This window comes from Mobula birostris, chromosome 25, assembly GCF_030028105.1.
Source record: "Mobula birostris isolate sMobBir1 chromosome 25, sMobBir1.hap1, whole genome shotgun sequence".
In the NCBI taxonomy this organism is placed as follows: Eukaryota; Metazoa; Chordata; class Chondrichthyes; order Myliobatiformes; family Myliobatidae; genus Mobula; species Mobula birostris.
In genome coordinates this window covers 27,989,125-28,011,770 of record NC_092394.1, presented here as the reverse complement: position 1 = coordinate 28,011,770, position 22,646 = coordinate 27,989,125, and the positions used below count along the sequence as shown (strand labels likewise).

At 40.5% G+C, this 22,646-nt stretch overlaps 1 protein-coding gene across 2 annotated transcripts in view; it reads left to right on the top strand.

Annotated features, from left to right (window-relative positions):
• The window catches only part of kiaa0753 (KIAA0753 ortholog), a 64,670-nt gene that overhangs the window by 20,118 nt on the left and 21,906 nt on the right, over window positions 1-22,646 (top strand). Inside the window, exons 6-11 of one of the 2 annotated variants that reach the window (XM_072243060.1) lie at window positions 6,878-7,079; window positions 8,391-8,563; window positions 9,754-9,902; window positions 15,837-15,965; window positions 18,968-19,057; window positions 21,053-21,140. In XM_072243060.1, the coding sequence (XP_072099161.1) occupies window positions 6,878-7,079; window positions 8,391-8,563; window positions 9,754-9,902; window positions 15,837-15,965; window positions 18,968-19,057; window positions 21,053-21,140 (831 nt within the window). Of the gene's footprint in view, window positions 1-6,877; window positions 7,080-8,390; window positions 8,564-9,750; window positions 9,903-15,836; window positions 15,966-18,967; window positions 19,058-21,052; window positions 21,141-22,646 lie in introns of both variants that reach the window. The other variant, XM_072243059.1, reaches the window with a different exon arrangement.

Here is a 22,646-nt window from a genome sequence, read left to right as displayed (position 1 = left end):
TTCGGCAACGACTAGAAGGGCCGAGATGGCCTGTTTCCGTGCTGTAATTGTTATGTGGTTATAGTGGATTCTGCTTAACTGGGACACATTGAGACCAGTACATTTTGGCCCATTTAAGCAGCTGCCCCAATTAGCCAAAGTTTCATGGAAATAATCAAAAAGGTATAAAAAAAACAGCTATGGTTTAACTGAGTAAGAAATTATGTGTTTACATGAAATATAGAACAAATTAGAACACCTGGTGCAGATAATTGACTGCTTTCAATGATTGCATCTTCAAAATATTAAATTTCTTTGTAACATTCAAGATGATTCTCGATAGTTTCAAATTCTTCATAGTTTGTAACTTATTGAAATAGTGAAATCATTTCGATTTCATTCATGTCCGTTTCTGGCATCTCCAAGCTTGAATGCTTGAGACCACAGTGAGTAGAACGGTTCTGGATTGTCTTAACTGCTTACTTCTTGCCAACTATCAGTGACAAAAATCACAAACGAGAAAATCTGCAGATGCTGGAAATCTGAGCCACACACATAAAATGCTTGAGGAATCCAGCAGGCCAGGCAGCATCTATGGAAAAAAGCACAGGTTCTGCCCAATGGTTTCGGCCCGAAACGTCGACTGTGCTTTTTTTCATAGATGCTGCCTGGCCTGCTGAGTTCCTCCAGCATTTTGTGTGTGTTGTAGTGACAAAAATCACTACTTTTTGAACACAAATGCAACTGATGGTATTTTAAAAAATATTTGTTGTAAGTACCATGTAGTGTCTAATGGTCATGCAAGTGCATGCAATTTATGTCAGATAGAAACTGTTCGGCAACAATCTCCTGTTCCAATTAAGCGACATATTATTCCAAATAAACAATGGGAATGCTAGCTATTTTCTTGATTAGTTTTTGTTCTTTAAGAGTTGTCCCAACTAAGTGGCTACCCTGAATAACCAATAGCCCAATTAGCCAGAATCTATTGTATTTATCTAAATGCGAAAATATTTGAGGATGTACCATTCCCTTAGACAGTGTGTTCCAGATTTCAACCGACCTCTGGATTAAAAAAACTCTTTAGTCCCCTCTTGCATCATGCACCAGGGTGCTCTCTACAGTTACTTAATGAGGTAACTATAGCCTTTGGCCAGGAGCAGAATTCGTCAGGTGGTTCCCAACCTTCACAGAGTGTTTTGACCCTTAACCACTGCACTCTCCGGTTGGTGGGTCAGCAGTGGTGGCTAAGTCACTCCCCATCTGCTCCTGGCTTCCAGCTCAATTGCTCTTGCCTGCTCCATATCCAGCAAGAGGCTCTTTCTGCTTCCTCCCCCATCCTGCGAGCTGCCTGGTTCTTGCTCTTTTCATCAAGGCCCAGCACAGACTGCAACCTCCATGCTGACCTTACGGGGAACCCTCTACAGCCGATCTCCACGGGGTATAGCCACGTCAGCCATCCTTTCTCCCTGCACTCCTGGACTAAGGACTGGTACTTCAGGGCCTTCCTCTTGTGAGTCTCCTCACATCCTTCCTCTCCTGATACCGTGAGCTCCACCAGTGTGATTTTCTTGTTTTCGGTGGACCACAGTACGATGTGTGGTCAAAGTGTGATTTGCATCACCTCTGGGAACTGCAGCTTCCTCCCCACATCAATCCTCATCTCTCATGATTTGTCAGTTTGCAGCAGACTGGATTTAGATCAAAGAGTGATACAACTGGCATGACCCTGTCAGCCAACTGGTCTCTTTTTACACCTCTCCTGCTCCAGTGTGTCAGCCAGGGTACAACACGACCATGTCGTGGCGCCACCTATACCATCCTTGTGTTAAAGCTGTTTTACCATTGATGTGGCCATTAGACAGTGTAAGTGGCAGTGAACCCCACTGACCACAAAGCTTGCACTTGGGGTCCTCCCTTAATCTTTGATGTGTGCAACTGTGATGGTGTAGGGAGAGTGTCATACACTCACTGCAGGAGGAAATAAATGCAGAAGGACTCCAGTCTCCAAAGCTCTGCCCAAGTGATCTTGCGCTTGGGAAGATCCCATTTCATCCAAGTGCCCCAACTCCACTGCCTTCGATACCTGCCTTTCGTCCTCACAGTTCTGGACCATGCCTCAGCTATCCCCCATCTTGGAAGTGTGCAAGGCCTTGCCATCCCAGGCATGAGTTACCAATGATCTCTCTCAATTGCGGGGAGCTTGTTGTCTGGTCTATGGCAAAGTTGGTAACTCAACTCCCCTCCCGATGACAGTGGGAGCTGTGGCTGGCCTGAACTTATGTAGAGCCCCACTGAAGAAAACCTTAGGGGGGGATCCCCTGCTACCTCAACAGGTGCTTGTTGACTTTCTCCTCAATGCTGTCTACAGTGGTCATGGGGAACTCGTACACCATGAGAAGCTAGAGCAGCCTTGGTGGAAGACCATGTTTGTACAGCCATGTCTTAAATTTACCAGGGAGTATGGTTTTGTCAATATTCTTCAGCCACTCTTCAGCTGCTTTACAGTGTCGGTGATGTTGGTGCTGTCCATCATTGCTGCATTAAACCACTTTCCAAGTCACTTTATTGGTTGTCCTCTATGAATGGAATGACTTCTCCCTGTACTTGAAGACTGAACTTGCTAGTAACCTTGCCCTTTTTGATCACCATGCATCTGGATTTCCTGGCCTTGAAGATTATCCTCGCCCAGGTAGCGATGTTGTGCAGGTTTTCCAATACCCATCTAGCTTGGACATGGGTTACAGTGGTTACTGTGATATCATCCATGAACCCCCGTATTGCAGATTATTGGATGCCGGGCTCCACCACTGGGCCTCAGGTTACATCTGCTGCTGCTGATATGAATAGGTTCACACCCATGACAAACAAGATGGGGGAGAAGGTGCAGCCTTCTTGGAGGTCTTGCCACCTGGTTGTAAAGTGGGCTGAAGTGAAGCGTAGCTTAAATCCTTCTCGGTAGCTGGTGGTCATGTGTCACATTACTGGCGGGATATGGTAGTGGCCCTGGCCAACATTGATCTGTAGGCGTCAGCTAGCTCTTAACCAGACGACTGTTAGGCTGCCTTTCTTCTGCCTGGCCTCACAGATCAATTGGCTGATTATTGAGGTGTTCAAGGTACCCAGGAAAATCCCAGGATGCTAGCTTTCTGGAAGGGTGTGTTGATATAGTGGCTGTCCGTTAAGTAAGAGTTCAGCCTTCTCGCAAGCACGGTGAGGAATATCTTGCACTCCACACTTAGGAGGGAGATTGTACTAAACTGGGTGATTGTAGAGGAATCTTCTTCCTTGGGAACAAAGCATCTCTCAGCTGTATCTCAACTTGGTGGGAGAGAGGCTTTGGTCCAGATCATCGTCATTATCTTCCACAAACTCCAGAGGAGTTTTGGGTATTTCTTATGTACCTAGTAGGGTATACCACCTGGTCTTGGGGTGGCAGATGACTTAACTCTTTTGATGATATCCTGCTCTGGGAAGCACGTCTTTGCCATCTATGCTATGGATTTCTTTTTGTAATTTAGTAGTCTTCAGTATGATCTTCCTCAGCCTTCTCCACTCCAAGGAGATCAAGATGCTTTCTAGGACTTGCTATTCGTTACGTATATCCTAGCCTAACTAGTGCTTTCAGAATGCACTGTCTTGCATTTTTCAGGATTAAGTTATACTTGCCATTTCTGTCTGTCTTGCCAACTTATCAATATTCTTACATGACCGATAATTACCCTCCTGATTAATACAATGACAGCAATTTTTGAGGAGACTGAGAGTTTGGTTATCATATCTGACGTTCATATCAAATGTACAATCGGCCCTCCTTATCCGTGAGTTCCGTATGCGCGAATTCAACCAACCGCGAACCGAGAAAACCCGGAAGTGCTCTTCCAGCACTTGTTGTTTGAGCGTGTACAGACTTTTTTTTCTTGTCATTATTCCCTAAACAATGCAGTTTAACAACTATTTTACATAGCATTTACATTGTATTGGGTACTATAAGTAACCTAGAGATGATTTAAAATATACAGGAGGATGTGCATAGGTTATCGTGGATTGGGATCGAAAAAAAATCGGAAGTTCTCTTACTAAGTAAGTCGGAACAGGTACATCTGGTATTATTTAGTGTCAGTTAGTCAAACATTTGTCTTAGTATATAGTATATATTTTACCTTTCTATGCATATAAAACACTTAAGAAACGTATGTCTCAGCGTCAGGAACGGGAGTTCCCGAGTGCGCTCTCCATCCGTGCCAGGTAGATGTGGAGGATCAAAAGCCCAAAACCCCAAAACCCAATAATTAAACCACTGCGTTGCTTAGTACTGTAATAATTGTAGCTTTCATCGGGGCAGGGTCTTTATCCTGTATCCTCTAAAATTGTTCCGATTGTTGACCGACTGTAGCCTAACGCTTTTCCAATGACTGATGGCATTTCACCTCTTTCCGATCGCTTTATTATTTCTACTTTATTTTCAATCGTGATCGTGATTATTTTCGTGAACAGAAGCACTGCGGATTCTGAGCTCTGCCGCTGGGTCCTAATGTCCACCGCACTGAGACAGATTTAATAAGGTCCGGGGTTCCGCTGGGTCCTAAGGTCCACTGCGTTGAAACAGGTTGAATAAGAGACTTGGGCATCCACGTTTTTTGGTATCCGCGAAGGGTCCCGGAACCAATCCCTCGTGGAAAAGGAGGGCCGACTGTATATAACAAACAATCAGGATCCCAGCACTGATTGCAACTTCCAATCACAAAAGCAATCCATGACCATTACTCTCATCCTCCAGTCGCCATGTTAATTTCATTTGCAATTTACCAAATTGATTTTGATCCATTTTATTCTTTTGGACCGGTTTCCTGGGTGTGACTTAACCAAAAACCATGTTAAGGAACGTGTAGACTATATTCTTCTGCCATACTTAAACCCATTTGTTTTGCATTCCTTGTTCAAGTTCAACTATCCTTGACCATTTTGATGATTAAGTTAGGGATATGATGGGAAAAGGAGTAATTTATGCTCCCAATAGTTGCAGAATAGAATTCAGTCAATAATTATCTGCATTGCCATCGTTCCTACCTGTGGTCACCCAACAATATCTGATTCATTATTATTCCATTGTGCATATGTGTGGTTTACCATGTCCAGAATAATTGAGCAAAACATTACTCACAACCTGAAAGGTTTTTTTAAAGGTATGAAAGTGCCATTTTTTTTCCATATATCATTTGGTGATAGAAAACAATGGCATCCTATTCACTAATACCATCCATACTCACATATCTATATTGGTAAAGAATGCAACCTATTTACTAGTTATAACAGTACAGCTTGTACTTGTTAAGTATGCAGGTTATTTTGGGAAAGTCATTAAGTTCTTCACCTTGTAAATTCCTGCTAAGTCTGAATTGCTTAGTATGTTGAAATCTTGCAAGCAAGAGGTCATTTTGGTGAGGAGGAAGCTCTTTTAAAATTAGCCATTTGTTTTGCTGAATCAATTGTAGCTGCCTGGGCACTAAATGCACTGAAGAGTTTCTGCTGTCATTGATTGTTTTCCAGCAGCTATGAATCTGGTTGATGGGGGATAAACAGCTGTGATTAAGCCCAGAGGCAAAATTGCCAATGATTTGATGTACATCATAATGAGTCAGCTTCATAAGTGGTTGAGATCTGGGTCGTGTTTGACCAACCACTTATCATGGATAAATACTGTATATATAGTGTTAGCATCAATGCATTTGCTGTAAGTGCTAGGGATGATGTACAAAGTTGTTTTAATGTCATCAATTTCACATGTGAAAGAACTGTGAATAAATATCTTGGGTATGGTGAACGAGGAATATTAATTCTGATAATATTGACATTAAAATTGGTCAAAACTAGAATAAAACAAGAAACCAACTTAAAAAATATATGAATAATAATAGATGCTACGTTTCAACTTGAAAGTTAATACTGGCATATAAAGACACAGTTAAAATACTCAAACTTATATTTAGTTTAATAGCAAATTAAAAATAAAAAACAAAATTGTATGCCAAGGCAATAAATTGTCTGATCTAATATACAGCAGTTTTCACCAAACTCTGGCCTTAAGTCATCTTACAGTAGCCTCAAAACATTGTAGGGGACCAGTTGAGAGGACAATATTAGTTTCTGCAATTCTTTTTTAAAGGTATTTTCTAACAATGCTCATTTTTCGCAGATGCAGAAATGCTTATAGCATCATAGAATCAAACGGCATGGGTACAGGCTCTTTGGCCCAATTGCACCATGCCAGTGAAAACTGTCATCTAAGCTAGTCCCATTGGGCCAAATTCAGACCATACCTCTAAACCTTTCCTATCCATGTACTTGTTCAAGTGCCTTTTAAATGTTGTTAAGCACTCTCTCAACCACTCCCCTGGCAACTTATTCCACATACTGGCAAGCTGAGGTGAAAAGGTTCCACACCTCGCCTTCCAGGTTCTTATTAAACTTTTTCCTATTATGTTTAAAGTATCAAATGATCAGATTCCACAAGGCAGTTGCATTTATTTTTTGATATTGACCATCTGTGTTGTATCTTGCTGACTCATGATGATAATAAGGAACATTATCAATGTGATTTCATATTGTTTCCTTAATAAACTGAAGTCTAAATCTGTGGCTTCATGGGCCAGTGAACAGTAGATTATAATGATTCTTGTAGTTCCCCCATAATTTGCTGAAACGTCAGCCTGCAGAGACCTGTACTTCCCACAACAGAAAGAAAATTAAAGCAGTAATCATTTTGCTTTCACAGAAATCTGCAAGCAGATCATGTAGCCATTCTAATCATGGGTTTGTTTTTGGAAGTAACTGAAGTGGGAAGGAATGTAATAGTTTGCCAGTGAAACCAAAGATCTTTTACTTTGTGACTTATTAGGGTTTTGATTCACTTCTTGGGAAACATCATGCTCAAACAAAATCAAATCAAGTGCCACAGAATGCCCAAAGTGTTTCTGCGCCAAAGAGAAAAAGATGCTCAGATAGGCACAGAAGCCACTCTGCTGAAAGAGAGCGAACTTCACCAATCACAAAGGATAATGTTTTAAGTGCACCTAAAGGATTGCCTCCACTTAAGATTGGTAAGTCCCTTATTTTACGGTCGCTAAATAAGATGAATAAAAATGGAGAAGGAGGAATTTAGAATGATGACAGTATTGTCTATGGATGAATGCTGGTAGGAAGCAATCTGAAATGGTACTTGAGAGGCAATTTTAAAGTTACTTCTGCCTAAATTTGACTGTACTGAAATCAAGCCATTTTGTGTTTAGTAATATAAGTAGGATGAATCCTAGGAAACAATACTCAAATTGATTTCTTCCCTCTTTCCTTTCTGACTTTTTCCCCCTACGTTTCCAGTCCTGAGGAAGGGACTCAGCCCAAAATGTCGACTGTTTATTCTCATTCATAGATGCTGCGTGACCTGCTGAGCTTCTCCAGCACATTGTGTGTATTGCTCTAGATTTCCAACATTTGCAGTACCTCTTGTGTCTATCCTTATTGTGACTTGATCAGAGCATTATACAATTTAACTGGTATTCCTTCTGATTTGTACTGTTCTAGATTAGATCTTGATCAATATTAAGCTTTGAGATTACTGAGACTCATGGGTATATTTCAGCCTCTTTTTCTTCGTATTCAATAGAATTCATGGAACATGTACTCTTTCCACCTTTCATTGCCAACTGTCATTTAAAACTTATCAGCTTTAAACTTCACATGTCAATAATTGGCTTCATGCTTGGCTCATCTATCTTGTTCTGCAATAAGTGAATACCTCCTTGGTTTCAGTTCTCCAGTCTGAATTGGCATTATCTGGAAATCTGAGCAGTTTGCAATGAATTTTTTAAAAGCTAAATGAAATAAGTTGAAAATAAATGTATTATTGCACTAATTAATTCCTTCATACCTCTAACTCAATAACAAGCCTTTGGCTGATACATCGTCTAGCTCCAAGATTATGTAATCTGCACATCTTTAATCTTAATAAATAACTCCCGTGCAGTTCTGTATTTTTACTTTACTTATATTATGCGAACATTCTTGCTGATATGAACTGGTTGATAACTCATCAATTGGACTCTCTTGACTCTTTGTTTTTGCTTAGCCTCCAAGTTAGCAGTGCAGTTAAATGTAATAATTCTTAACTAGTTTGCTGTAATAAACTGTGAGTTTCCATTTCCTAAGTTTTAAGTGTAACTGGTTTTTGCTTCAAGAACAACATCAAATGTTCTTTAATGTTAAAATTTTGGTTGGAAATGAACAGTAAAATTACCATTTTCTATGACTGAATTAAGTATTATTAACTAACTTGGAGAACAATGATTAAAAATCCGTACTGGAATTTTATACTATTTAGTAAAACGTTTCTCTAAAATAAATGTTTTGCACAGATGAAAATTGGCATGTTCCTGAATCTTCCAGACCACAGCAAGAAGATGACCCTCCAACTCCTGATAGGAATGCTGCATTGAAGGCTGGATTAGAAGCTTTACAGCGCATGGGAACCTTGCATAAATCTGTTGCAGAGAAGACAGGAACTAAGAAAGGAGTGCTGCTCCCATATGTAAGTTACAAATGATGATTGTGCTATGGTTTTATTATAAGGATGATTTGGTGCATTCTTCTGTGCAGACCATGCTGATGATTTTATGAACAATGTCTTTATTTCCTTTTTCCTATGTTGCAAACACATCATCATTCAAAAGAAATGATGCAGAGCTTATTACAATGACCAGTTCTCAATGGTAATCCACATCAATGAGCTATATATTTGTCTGCCAATTTCAGCTTTATTCCTCCAACATTATTGCTTTAGTATTACCATTATATTTAACAACCTAAATCAAGCCTTGTAATTGGAAAGAGAATGTTTACAATACAACAGTGACCAAACTTAAGCAGTTGATGACTCCCTTGAACTTTAATGTCTGAATCAGCTTGAGTCAGTTTTATGAAAGGTCATTATCCTGATGGTATTTTTCTCCCCTTTTTCATTTTACTAAACATCGTCAGTATTTTTCTGATTTTATTTTAATTAGGAGTATTTTGCTTTCATATAAATTCTATATAAATATCTTAATGACTGTTAGATAGTATGATGCAATGGAATTTCTCATGTCAGTGAAAAATTGATGAACTATTTTAGTTTGATGCTGAATTCTAGTTTAGTTACAAGTCAAAATTGAATGAGATATTCAAAAAAATCAGATGATATTTCATCAGGGAAAAATATATTTTAAACGTATTAAGTCAGAATGCTCTGCTATAGGTAATTTTCTTTTTGCTAATGTGTTTAATACAGCTCAAACAGGAATTGACTATAAATGTGAGAAGGCAGTAGTTTTAAATTCCACATTCTGGAGCTTGATTTTGGCTTTACACTAGTTCACATGCAATCATAGACAAAATGAAGCAAGGTTCCCACCAAAAAATTAATTGTTTTTAATGATTCACCTATCTGTTAACATAAAAACATACACCCAACACTTGCATGCAAATGCCAGTTAGAAATAAATATAGACAGTAACTGAAATGCTACTCATCTTGAACCAGTCAGAGTTCCTTTCAAAATGAATTCAAAATGTACTTTTGCATGCCTGTACGGTACATTTCTGCCTTTTGAATATCAGTAATAATGAAGTTGTAAATTTTTTCGTTGTATTTCATTGAATTTGTTGCTTATATTGAAAAGAAGTTCCATCCATTAAATTTCACATCTATTTTTCTTACTATTTATGAAATTAATTTTAGCAGCATAAACAGAAGAAAATGCTTGCAATGCGTGCCTGCTTTCAGAAAGCTACAGTGTCTTCAGAACTAAAGAAGAATCAAGGACCACTTAAAGACAGCAAACATCCTTCGATTCCACGATGTCCCAACCCTATTCCAATGTCATCTAAACGGTGAGTAACCACATAACATTGTGTTGGATTGCACTGACAGCTAGTTAGTGGTTCTGTTCATGGTATTAACCAGCTTCAATGCATGCAACTGCATTTTCCTTACCTCTATAGCTATGCACTGCAGTTTGGAAACGCAGGAAGCACTCTGACCTCTGAATCCACCCTGAACTATTCCATTCAGGGGTTTCCAAACAGTAGCTAGGATATGGACCACAGATTACAACAGGAAATAGAAAAGGTGTGGCAAAAAGGCAAAATGATGAAAGTCATGGGAGATTTTAATATGCATGTCGATTGGTAATGGATCTCAAGAGTGAGTTCGTTGATGCCTATGAGATGGCTTTATAGAGCAGTTTATCATTGAGCCTACTAGGGGATCAGCTTTACTGGATTGGGTTTTATGTAATGAACTGAAGGCGATTAGGGAGCTTAAGGTAAAAGAGCCCTTAGGAACCAGTGATCACAATATGATTGAGTTCAGCTTGAAATTTGATAGGGAGAAAGAAAAGTCGGATGTAGCAGTGTTATAGTGGAGTAAAGGAAATTACAGTGGTACGAGACAGGAGTTGGGCAAAGTAAATTGAAAGGAGCTACTGGCATGGATGACAGCAGAGCAGCAATGACGTAAGTTTCTGCGAAAAATGAGGAAGGTGCAGGATAGATGTATTTCAAAAACAAAGAAATACTCAAATGGCAAAATAGTACAACCGTGAAGTCAAAGCTAATGTAAAGACAAAAGAAAAATTAGCAGGAAGAAAGAGGATTGGGAAGCTTTTAAAAACCTTTTAAAAAGGCTTTTTCAACTATGTAAAAACTAAAAGAGGGATGAAAGTGGATATAGGACCGCTAGAAAATGAGGCAGGAGATATAATAATGCGGGACGAGGAGATGGCAGATGCACTACAGTATATGAGTATTTTGTAGCAGTCTTCACTGTGGAAGACACTAGTAGTGTGCCAGATGTTGTAGTATGTGAAGGAAGAGAAGTGACTGCAGTTACTATTACAACGGAGAAGGTGCTCAAAAAGCTGAAAGACCTAAGGGTACATGAGTCACGTGGACCAGATGAACTGCACTCTAGGCTTCTGAAAGAGGTAGCAGTAGAGATTGTGGAGGAATTAGCAATGATCTTTAAAAAATCATTGGACTCTGGCATGGTGCCAGAGGACTGGAAAATTGCAAATGTCACTCCACTCTTGAAGGAAGGCAGCAGAAAGGAAACTATATACCAATTAGCCTGACCTCAGTGGTTGGGATGATGTTGGAGTCGATTGTTAAGGATGAGGTAATGGAGTACTTGGTGACACAGGACAAGATAGTACAAAGTCAGCATGGCTTCCTTCAGGGAAAACCCTGTCTGACAAACCTGTTGGAATTCTTTGAGGAGCTTACAAGTAGAATAGATAAAGGGGAGGTAGTGGATGTTGTATATTTAGCCTTTCAGAAGGCCTTTGACAAGGTACCACACATGAGGCTGCTTACCAGGTTAAGAGCCCATGGTATTACAGGAAAGTCACTAGCATTGCCTGTTTGGTAGGAGGCAGTGAGTGGGAATAAAAGGATCCTCATCTGGTTGGCTGCCAGTGACTAGTGATGTTCTGCAGGGGTCAATGTTGAGACCGCTTCTTTGTATGCTGTATATAAATGATTTAGATGATGGAATAGATGGCTTTGTTGCCAAGTTTGCAGGTGATACAAAGATTGGTGGAGGGGCAGGTAGTGTTCAGTAAACAGGTAGGTTGCAGAAGGACTTAGACAAATTAGGAGATTGGACAAGAAAGTGACAAATGAAATACAATGTTGGAAAATGTATGATCATGCATTTTGGTAGTAGAGTAAATGTGCAGTCTATTTTCTAAACAGGGAGAAAATCCAAATATCCGAGATGCAAAGGGACTTGTGCAGAACACCCTGAAGGATAACTTGCAGGTTGATTCGGTGGTGAGAAAGGCAAATGCAATGCTAGCATTCATTTCGAGAGGTCTAGGGATATGATGCTGAGGCTTTATAAGGCACTGGGGAGGGCACACCTTGAGCAGTGTGAACAGTTTTGTGGTCCTCATCTATGAAAAGATGTGCTGGCATTGGAGAGGGTCCAGAGGATGTTCATGAGGATGATTCTGGGAATGAAAGGATCATCATATTAGGAACGTTTGATGGCTCTGGGTTTGTTCTCACTGGAATTTAGAAGGATGAGGGGGGGAATCTCATTGAAACCTTTCAAATGTTAAAAGACCTTGACAGAGAAGAGGTGGAAAAGATGCTCCCCGTGGTGGGGGAGTTGAGGACAAGAAGGTACAGCCTCAAGATAGAGGGGTGTCCATTTAAAACAGGGATGCGGAGAAATTTCTTTAGCCAGAGTGTGGTGAATTTGTGGAATTTATTACCACAGGCAGCTGTGGAGGCCAGGTTGTTGGGTTATTTAAGGCAGAGATTGATAAGTTCTTGATTGGACACGGCATCAAGGGTTACAGGTAGAAGGCAGGGAATGGGGTTGAGGAGGGGAAGAAAGGATCTGCCATGATTGACGGAGCAGACTTAATGGGGTGGCCTAATTCTGCTCCAATGTCTTATGGTCTTATAAGTTACTAAACTGAGGGGTCAGATACTTGTAATTTTGGCCCTTTTTTATGACAGCTAAAGGAGTTATAATCGCATGGCCCTTCCATTAGCGTGGAGTCTCCGATATGATATATAAAGATATAATTAGCCATTATTTTTGATTTCTCCTTTATATTTACTTTTTAATTAATTAGATGGTTAAATTAATTTAAGTATAAAAACTAATAAATTTCAATTCTCATGGCATTGGTAAGGAAAGGAAAAGTAGGATGAAATGTTTATATGACTGAATATGACTCTAAAAGCTTACCTAGTTTGTAGAAGGAAAATATTAACTAAACTTTATACTGATCGCTTACAAACTGAAAAAGGAGAATTTTATTGAGGAATATGAAAATGGCAGAAAATATATTTTATGACATTGTCAAAACATTTCTGGACATGAGACCACAATGTTCTATTTTACCAATCTGTCTTAAATCTAGTTATTCAAAATATTTTGTTTTAAAAAGAGAGCATCTAAATTTGTTATTAAACAGTTATAGAGCTGTACAACATAGAAACATCCTTTGTCCCACCGCATCCATGCCAACCTTATTTTTTGTCTACACTAACCCCATTTGCCCTGCTAAGTCTGTATCTTTTTGCCTCGTCTATTCAAACACCTGTCTAAGTGCCTCTTAAATGTGATTTTATGTGATTGCACCATCTCTGCCAGCGAGTACTAGTTACCAACTAGTATGTGTACTTTACCCTCAGGTTCCCTTGAAAGTTCCTTCCTCTCACCTTAAACCCATGCCCTCTTGTTTTTGGTACGCCTTTCATGGGATAAATGTTTTGATTATCTGCTCATCTATGACTTTTATAATTTTACATGCTCTGTCAGGTCACCTCTGTTGCCTCAAAACAGGCCCAGCCAATTGAGTCTCTCCCTTTAACTGAAGTCCTCCAATCCAGCCAATATAGTCATAGTCATACTTTATTGATCCCAGGGGGAAATTGGTTTTCGTTACAGTTGCACCATAAATGATAAATAGTAATAGAACCATAAATAGTTAAATAGTAATATGTAAATTATGCTAGTAAATTATTAAATAAGTCCAGGACCAGCCTATCGGCACAGGGTGGCTGACCCTCCAAGGGAGGAGTTTTAAAGTTTGATGGCCACAGGCAGGAATGACTTCCTATGACACTCTGTGCTGCATCTTGGAGGAATGAATCTCTGGCTGAATGTATTCCTGTGCCCACCCAGTACATTATGTAGTGGACGGGAGACATTGACCAAGATGGCATGCAACTTAGACAGCATCCTCTTTTCAGACACCACCGTGAGAGAGTCCAGTTGCATTCCCACAACATCACTGGCCTTACGAATAAGTTTTGATTCTGTTGGTGTCTGCTACCCTCAGCCTGCTGCCCCAGCACACAACAGCAAACATGATAGCACTGGCCACCACAGACTCGTAAAACATCCTCAGCATCGTCTGGCAGATGTTAAAGGACCTCAGTCTCCTCAGGAAGTAGAGACGGCTCTGACCCTTCTTGTAGACAGTCTCAGTGTTCTTTGACCAGTCCAGTTTATTGTCAATTCGTATCCCCAGGTATTTGTAATCCTCCACCATGTCCACATTGACCCCCTGGATGGAAACAGGGGTCACCAGTACCTTAGCTCTCCTCAGGTATACCACCAGCTCCTTAGTCTTTTTCACATTAAGCTGCAGATAATTCTGCTCACACCATGTGACAAAGTTTCCTACAGTAGCCCTGTACTTAACCTTATCTCCCTTGCTGATGCATCTAACTATGGCAGAGTCATCTGAAAACTTCTGAAGATGACAAGACTCTGTTGAGTAGTTGAAGTCCGAGGTGTAAATGGTGAAGAGAAAGAGAGACAAGACAGTCCCCTGTGGAGCCCCAGTGCTGCTGATCACCCTGTTGGACGCACAGTGTTGCATGCACACATACTGTGGTCTGCCAGTCAGGTAATCAAGAATCCATGACACCAGGAAAGCATCCACCTGCATCGCTGTCAGCTTCTCCCCCAGCAGAGCAGGGCGGATGGTGTTGAGCGCACTGGAGAAGTCAAAAAACATGACCCTCACAGTGCTCGCTGGCTTGTCCAGGTGGGCGTAGACACGGTTCAGCAGGTAGACAATGGCATCCTCAACTCCTAGTCGGGGCTGGTAGGTGAACTGGAGGGGATCTGAGTGTGGCCTGACCACACTTAGATCCCCTCCACAATAGTCTGGGGAAGCACCTATAGTCATACATTATTGATCCCGGGGGAAATTGGTTAGACCTTTGCAGTCTCTCCAACACAGCACTTCCTTCCTGTGGTGTGGTGACCTAAACTGCATGCAACACTCCCTCTAGTGTTTTGTAAAGTTGCAACATAACCTCCCACTTTTATAGCCTGTGCCTTGACCTAACGAAGGCAGGTGTGCCAGATGCTGCCTTTTGTCACCCAAACTACCTGTGTTGCCACTTACATGGGAGTATCTATGGACTTTACCAAGTCTCTCTGTTCATCAACACTCCTTAATGACCTGCCATTTTCTGTACATATCCTAGTCCTATTTTCCTTTCCCAGTGTGCATCACATTGCATTTGTTGGGGTAAAATTCCATCTGCCAATCCTCCACGTAACTTTCTATCTGTTCAGTATCTTGCTGCAACCTTTAGCAACTTGCCTTGCTATTCATAACGCTGCCATTCTTTATGTCATCTGAAAATTTCTAATCATTCCTCCTGCATTCACATCCAAGTTGTTTATGTGTATCACATACAACTGGGTACACTATCGATCGCAGAAAGCTAATCAGATAAGCATCCTTCCACCAGTTCCCTCTGCCTCCTATCACTAGGCCAACTTTGGATCTAGTTGGTCAGCTCAGCTTGGATCTCATGTGCCTTATCCTTCTGGTTCAAGGATCAGCCTACCATGTAGGACCTTAATAAAGGTCACTTGGACAAGCTGAGGTAATCTGCTTTTAGCAGTTCTTATTATCTTCTCAAAAAAACTCAGTCAAGTTAGTGAGACAGTATTTCCCCCAGGCAAAACGACATTGACTATCCCCTGTCTTTCCAAAAATACATGAATCCTATCACTTAGAATTTTTTTCACTAATTTATCTACCACTTGCCATAGGCGCACAAGCCTGCAGTTTATTACTGTCCTTGTGATTTATCCTCCTGATGCCTCACAAATGGCCAGCAATGATGCAAAAATCTGTCCTCAGCTATCTCTTTCCTGGTTTCCCATTCATTATTGTTCCAGCAGTGAAATTTATATTTGAATTGTGCTATTATTGAATTTTCCTTTGGTATATAAAATATTTAATGCCTAATATATGACCCCTTAAATAATTGTAGAATTCCACTGAAGAACCAGAAAACGAGAATGGGAGGCTGGATATCAACCCCTGCAGACAGGAATCAATCTAGTTTGCTTAAGGAAATGGAGGAAGAAAGGCAAAAAGCTGCGGGGACTGAAGCAATCAGGTGGGATTGCTGATTTCAGTGAAGAAAATCATTGGGCCACATTCAAGGACCCTTCTATTGCTTTTCTATTGCAGGTTGAACTTCTCAGGCATCATTCTTCAGCTGTTTGATCATTTTCTGTTTGATCAGTTCATATAAAGAATTTTAGGGATTTTTTTAGTTCTATAATTGATCCCTGCAACCCTTAATCATGTTCTTCAATACTTAGTGTAAGGGGGTTTCGATTTTTATGTTACTGCGGAGGCCAATTAAAATGGCGTTTTTGTTATGTCAATCTGGGGAATGCAGCTTTGTTGTGCTTTAACGCTGAGAAAGTTTGCGCTAGCAGCTTATTGTGGTTTAGAGGGTGATAAGAGGGTGCTATTAACCAATTGGGATAGTTGTTATGGTTTTGGTGTATTTGAAGATACTGTTTGCGAGGGGGTTTGGGGGGAGAAGGCGGGAGAGCGAGACAGAGGATGGATCAGGTGCTGTGAGTCCGCTAACGGGGTCGGACCCCGAGTGGGACGTTCGGCGAGGAGAGGAGACGGAGACGGACTCGTATGGAGCGTCTGGTCGACCATCGTTGTTGGTCCCAGGCGGCCGGTCGAGGTGGTCCGAGGGTTCGCAGGGTGAAGAAGAAGGTCCTTGAGCTCCAACGGTTTTTGTGCATGAAGAGATTGAACCTTGATAAGTGTGGCGCCTTTTATTTTCCTTTTATATTTTATTCTCTTTTAATTATATAGTTCCAGTAATATCTATAAACTGTAAATCATTTAATTGCGTCTGGTGTATTGTCTGTTATTTGGGCGGGGTGGGGTACCTCACACAGCATCCACACAAACGAATTATCCAGTTTGGCGGGGCCGAGGCTGTTTCCCTAGACGACAGCGAGCCGAGCAACCCTGAGAGTGGCCAGGGGGGCTACATTGTGGGGGCTTTGTCCGGGATGCTTGAGTCTGTTGGTATGCTGTGTGGGTGCCCTGATTAAATCTGTAATGTGTGTCTCTGTGGGTTATTTGCTGTTGATTGCTGTATGCGTTGTGGGTGCGGTCTTTGTTCGAGTTCAGACTAGCATTGACGAGTTAGAGGTGGCATTCGGGGCTATCCATGCAGTTGGGAGAGAGAGGAAAGAGTGGTCTGATTTGGAGGTAGAGTCTGCGAATAAATGTTCTAGCTCTGGCAGGCTCCGCCTGGCACTGGGGATAGTGTCCACCCCAGGAGGGGCGGAGGCGTGCGAGACATGGGCGGAGCGGATCTCTCAGTTGTTAGATGAGTGGCAGTGCTTGGTTAAGGGAGAGCGACAGGGATTGGTTGAAAGTTTGAGTAGGCGGGCTGGTGACGGTGTTAGAGCTGTCAGGTTCACTTACACCGTAGTGACAGCTGTCAGTTATTTGAAAGAGGGGGGAAAGTTTTCAGTGTGTCTTCTCTGGCGAGGAGGGTGGCTAAATTGCTTGTAGTGCCAGGGGGATCATTTCAGGGGATCAGTTGTTCAGCTGATCAGAGAGGTGTCGGGAAACTTAGGTGTTGGGCCCAGTGGGGGAACGGCTTCGGATCTCTGGGGAAGCACGTTCCCAGCAACATACCGATGAACTTCCGAAAGGAAAAGACCCTATTCCTGAAGGCTTAGAGGGGCCATGCCCCAGGGTGTCGCTATGGATAGAGGGAAGCGATGCTAAAGCTATCCTCGACCCCGGGGCACAGATCAAGTTGTTGTACAGTTCGTTTTACAACCGGTGTCTGAAGCATTTATCCTTGACAACCGCAAGGGCGCCGGAGACTTTGGGTACTAGTGGCAGTAGTTATCCAGAAGACGATGATTGGTTAATGACCCTGGAGTTCATGGGGGCATTGTCTGGGCACCCAGTGTGTCGAGTTGCTTCTGAGGACGTGTGTAGCAGCCTTGAGCCAGTACCGAATTTAAACGAGACCCGGCGGTGGTACGGCTTGGGGAAAGTAGCTGAGGGTGAGACCCTCTTAGTAGATGCTCCGAACCACCACGAGGGAGGGGAGTTGACCGCTGAAGACACCTCAGTGAGAGAGAGGTCGCGGCAACTGGACCCTAGCGGCGTGGAAGATGAAGGCAGCGTGTGTGAGGATGATGCGACGTGGTTTAATGTGCTGCATCTGAGGGGTGGATGTTGCCAGATCCTGGGGAGTGCGGCCGTTGAGCCGAAGATGGCCTTTACTAGTTCCCTAGGATTCTTCCGATCCGGAAAGATGCCCAAGGGCATATCCGGAGCCCCTGCATTAGTTTATAGTATTATCTTGAAAGTAGCTTTAAAGATTTCCTTTAAAAAATAAGACACATAGATCAAGTTTACTGGGAAATGCAACACTAAAGGAACAAAAGATTAATAAATCGATCACTCATTACTTGGTTTGAATGTAGCTGCATTTGGCACAAAACTCTCATAATTGCTTGCAAAATATTTCAATTTTAAATTTAATTCAAACTTCCCCCATCATGTTCATAACTTTGAAGGATTCAGCACAGCTACTAAAATTTGCTGTTTTCTTTGAGGATAGCTGATGAGAAATTGGGAAAATTTCATGAGCTATTTTGGCTGAGGGAGTAATTTTATTCCTCACCTGACTATGTTGCTACTGACCCACACTGCATGATGCAGTGTGTATTATGCAGTGAACCATTAGGATAGGTATTGAAATTATTTCAGATTTTGTACCAGTTTTCTTTGTGCCATTTCTATATCTACAATACTTTGTTTTGCTTTTGTGAAAGCAGTTGAGGCAAGCAGTCATGTCTGTTCTCTTCTAACTAACATTAGTTGACAAATCATTATATCAACCAGTAACTACCATTTGTTTATATGATGTGTTCTTTAAGAACGTACATAACAATTTTAATACAAGAACATTGTTATTCTTTCAGTGGAAGATCGTTGCTAAGTTTCCATCCAGCTTAAGGGATGTATTTGACAGTTTAGTTGACTGTTCTTGCATGAAGGTTAATTATTCTTTGAAGATCACCCATGTGGCTTATATTTGAATACTTATTTTAGACTGGCATGGCTTGATTCCGAAGCTGCCCGTAGGACGAGGGAACTGAATGAACTCTCCCAACAAGAAACGGACAGAATGAAGAAAATCAGGTAGACCTTTTACAGTTATTAATTTTGGTATAGATGTCAATAAATGGCAGAAAGGCCATCTTTGGATCTGCCATTGACTTTTAAGTGAAATACCAGGGACTTAATTTCTAAGTAAGGTAGATGTGTGATATTGATCCAGAAATGGAGCAATAAAGATTGAACTTCTCTTTGAATATCCCCTGGGACCTTGTAAAAGACATTATGGCAGGGCTGTCCATAACAAAATGTGAGATGGTTGCACAAAGGAACGAAAACATTTCAACAGCTGACTGACACAGTTGACTTGGCAGGAACTAATATAAAATTTAAAGCTTTAAAGCTGATTTAATTCATCCTAAACTATAAGATGTAGGAGCAGTATTATGCCATTTGGCTTACTGAGTTTGCTTTGCCATTTCAATCATTGCTGATTTTGTAATTTTCAACCCCAATTTCCTGCCTTCTCCTTGTAACCCTTAACCTCTTTACCAATCAGGAACCTATCAAATTCTGTCTTAGTTACACCCATTGACTTAGCCTCCACAGCCTGATGTGGCAATGAATTCCTCTGACTTACCAGCTCTGGCTGAAGAAATTCCTCCTCCATCTCTGTTTTAAAGGGACGCCTCTTTATTTTGAGGCTCTTGGATCCTTGACTCTCCTAACGGAAACATCCTCTCTATCCAGTCCTTTTAGTATTCGTTATGTTTCAATGAGATCTTCCCTCATTCTGTTGAATTCCATCGAGTATAGGTCCATGTACATTAAACACTCCTTGTACATTAAGGCTTTCATTTTTGAGATCATTCTTGTAAACTTCTTTTGGACTCTTTTGAGGTCATCACATCTTCCTTGGATATGGAGCAGTACTTCAAAAGCAGTCTAGTAATACATTACAATGCCCTAGTAATACATTCTTGTTTTTATATTCTAATCCTCTTAAAATGAAATCCAGGATTGCATTAGGAACTGGCTCAACCTGCAAGTGATCCTGGCTAGTTCTATTCCACTTGAAAAAATTACTTATAATTTAAGAGATAAATATGTAACATTTTTGAATATTTGGCGCCCTTATTTACAAAAGATAGGATGGCATATTTAAGTGCTCCGATAAAGATTTTGGTTACTTGGGGAAAGTAACGAATAATTATACCAAATTTATTTTGAATCCCATGGAGCATGTGGAAACCTTCCAATAACCAGGAGGTTCTTTTCTTTTTTTTCTCTTTCTTTCTTTTTAGGTAGGACTATATATGGGGGGGGGGAGGGTTAAGGGGAAGGGGGGGTAGATTTTATCTTTTCATGTATTCTTTTTGAAAATTTAATAAAAATTATATTAAAAACCTGCAAGTGATCCTAAACTAGACATTTAGAAGCATTTAAGTGAATTCCATCCATTGTTGAGACTTAAATTGGTCAATCATCTTCAAAGTTAAAGCATTAAAGCACTTCAAATAAGTTGTTTATTTATGTGTTCTTTTTTAGTGATTTTTAAAAGTTTTAAAAAGTTGGATAGGTTTAAAATACTTATTAAAGTTTTCAAATTTTAAAAATTAACTTGTCATTCAGACCAAGAGGAAAATGTACTGCATACTTTGGAGAATATAGGAAGTAAAACTGGGGGCTTCACAGCAGGTTCCCTATGCCCTGTTGAACCTCATGAGGACTTCAGCACTGGATTGAAGCTTGATATCTGATGATGATCAAATTAAAGACAGTAGCTTCTGTATTTGTGATCTGATGTGCATATAAATCTAGAAATTACTGACAGTAATGAGACAAACAGTGGCATTTTGCTATTATTTCCCCATAAAATCCAAGCTATTAAAATGCTTGTGTAGAATTAATGGCTGAACATTTAGATTGGATTTCATGAGACATTTTGTTCAATTATATATCAGATTCAGTTTCCAGCTAATTATATTTTTACAGGGTGTAGTTAGAATATTCTGACTGTAAAATGTGCCTTTATATGATGGAAAAAGATGATTATTTAAGTGAGTATTACTTGTTTAGATCTGAACTTGCAGCCCCTGATAAATGGATTGAAAAAGCAGAGGAGGAAATTCGTGAGAAGCTTCAGCCCTTGCTGGACAAAGCACAGGTATCAGATATTTAATTTCTTAAACAGACTTGGAGCTGAACTTTTTTAAATTGGACCATTTGTTATGGTTTGAATATTCTGACTTTGTTATTGCTCTTGTCACTTACTCCTGTCAAAATACTACTGAAATTATTGAGCCTGTCATTTGATATTTGAGAGATGACATTCTGTATGCAACAAACTCAAGACTTGAACTTAAATAAAATCAGTTCCTTTGGTATGTGGGCCAGTTGTTGAAGTGAGATTAAAATTGGATTAATATGCTCGCCAGATGGTTCATAAAAGAAATATATTTACAGCAAATGTCCATTCTGCTGAGAAATAGAAATGACAAAGAGGATGTGATTGATGCATCATTAATTGCATTAGTTTAAAGGAAGTTTATAATGTTAACAAGAAGAGGAGTAAGCCTGAAGATTTATGTGAGTTTTTTTGACAGCAATGAATTATATTATAATGCCCTGGTTCACATCTTTACTGTTATTTTGTAGGCATTTCATTTAGCAGCTCTGTAAGAGCAGTTTGTTCCACTTTCAGCCTGTTTGAGTTATTGTTGAAGATAAGGGATGATGTGGAATGTGTGCCATCCAATTAACAGGAGGTTTTGTGGGTGAGCGACAATAAGGTTGGTCTTGGGCTTGTGTTTGGTGGGAGGTGGAGAGAGAAGATGCTGGGGAGAACCGGTTGTAGCTTACGATCCGGAGGGAGACCCGTTTGTTTGAGATGGATTGTGAGCGATGTTTGGAAGGTGGTGTGTGCTTTCACACTGACCGAGGGCCTAGTGCGTGAGTGACAGAGAAATTCAAGATGAGCATCAACTTGTGCACATTTGACTGTTTAGTTAGGATGGGCCCTTTTCTTTTTGTTATTCTTTACTAACCCTTAAGTTAAGATTCATAAATATAACTCTATTAATCATATGCAGTGTACTGTCTGTTATCTTGTGGCACTAATTTGTAACAGGGTAGGAAATTACACAGCATCCACACAAACCTGGGGTTTGGGGTGGGACAAGCCGTCTTAATCTCATGAGTTTTGCAGGACTTGAGAGTGTTTTCCCTAGACTTACACAGCCAAGGAAACCAGGGTATTTCAATATTTAAAAAACTAACATGCAAGAAGACTAAAATGGAAGTAGGAAGAAATATTTAAAATGTTTATAGTTTAAAGTCTGTACCTATGTACAAAGGAAAGGTGGTAAGGCTCAGAGTAGATGTGAGTCACTTGCATGCAGAGGAAGAAAAAAAATTATAATGTGGTGTAAGGAATTTGCTGATTTTTTTTTTTTGTTTTCAAGGCTGAAGCTTTAATAAACCAGAAGAATTGATGGACAGTGTTAAATGAGATTGAGAAACTTTTTAACTAGGCGAAAAAACAGTGGAAAAATTAAAGGAATGAAACACCTACAAATCTCTTGGACCTGATGGCTTTTATTGTCTGGTTCTAAAAACTGTCTACCTAATACTGGTGTTACAAATATTCCTAGATTGTAGATCTGCAATTGAG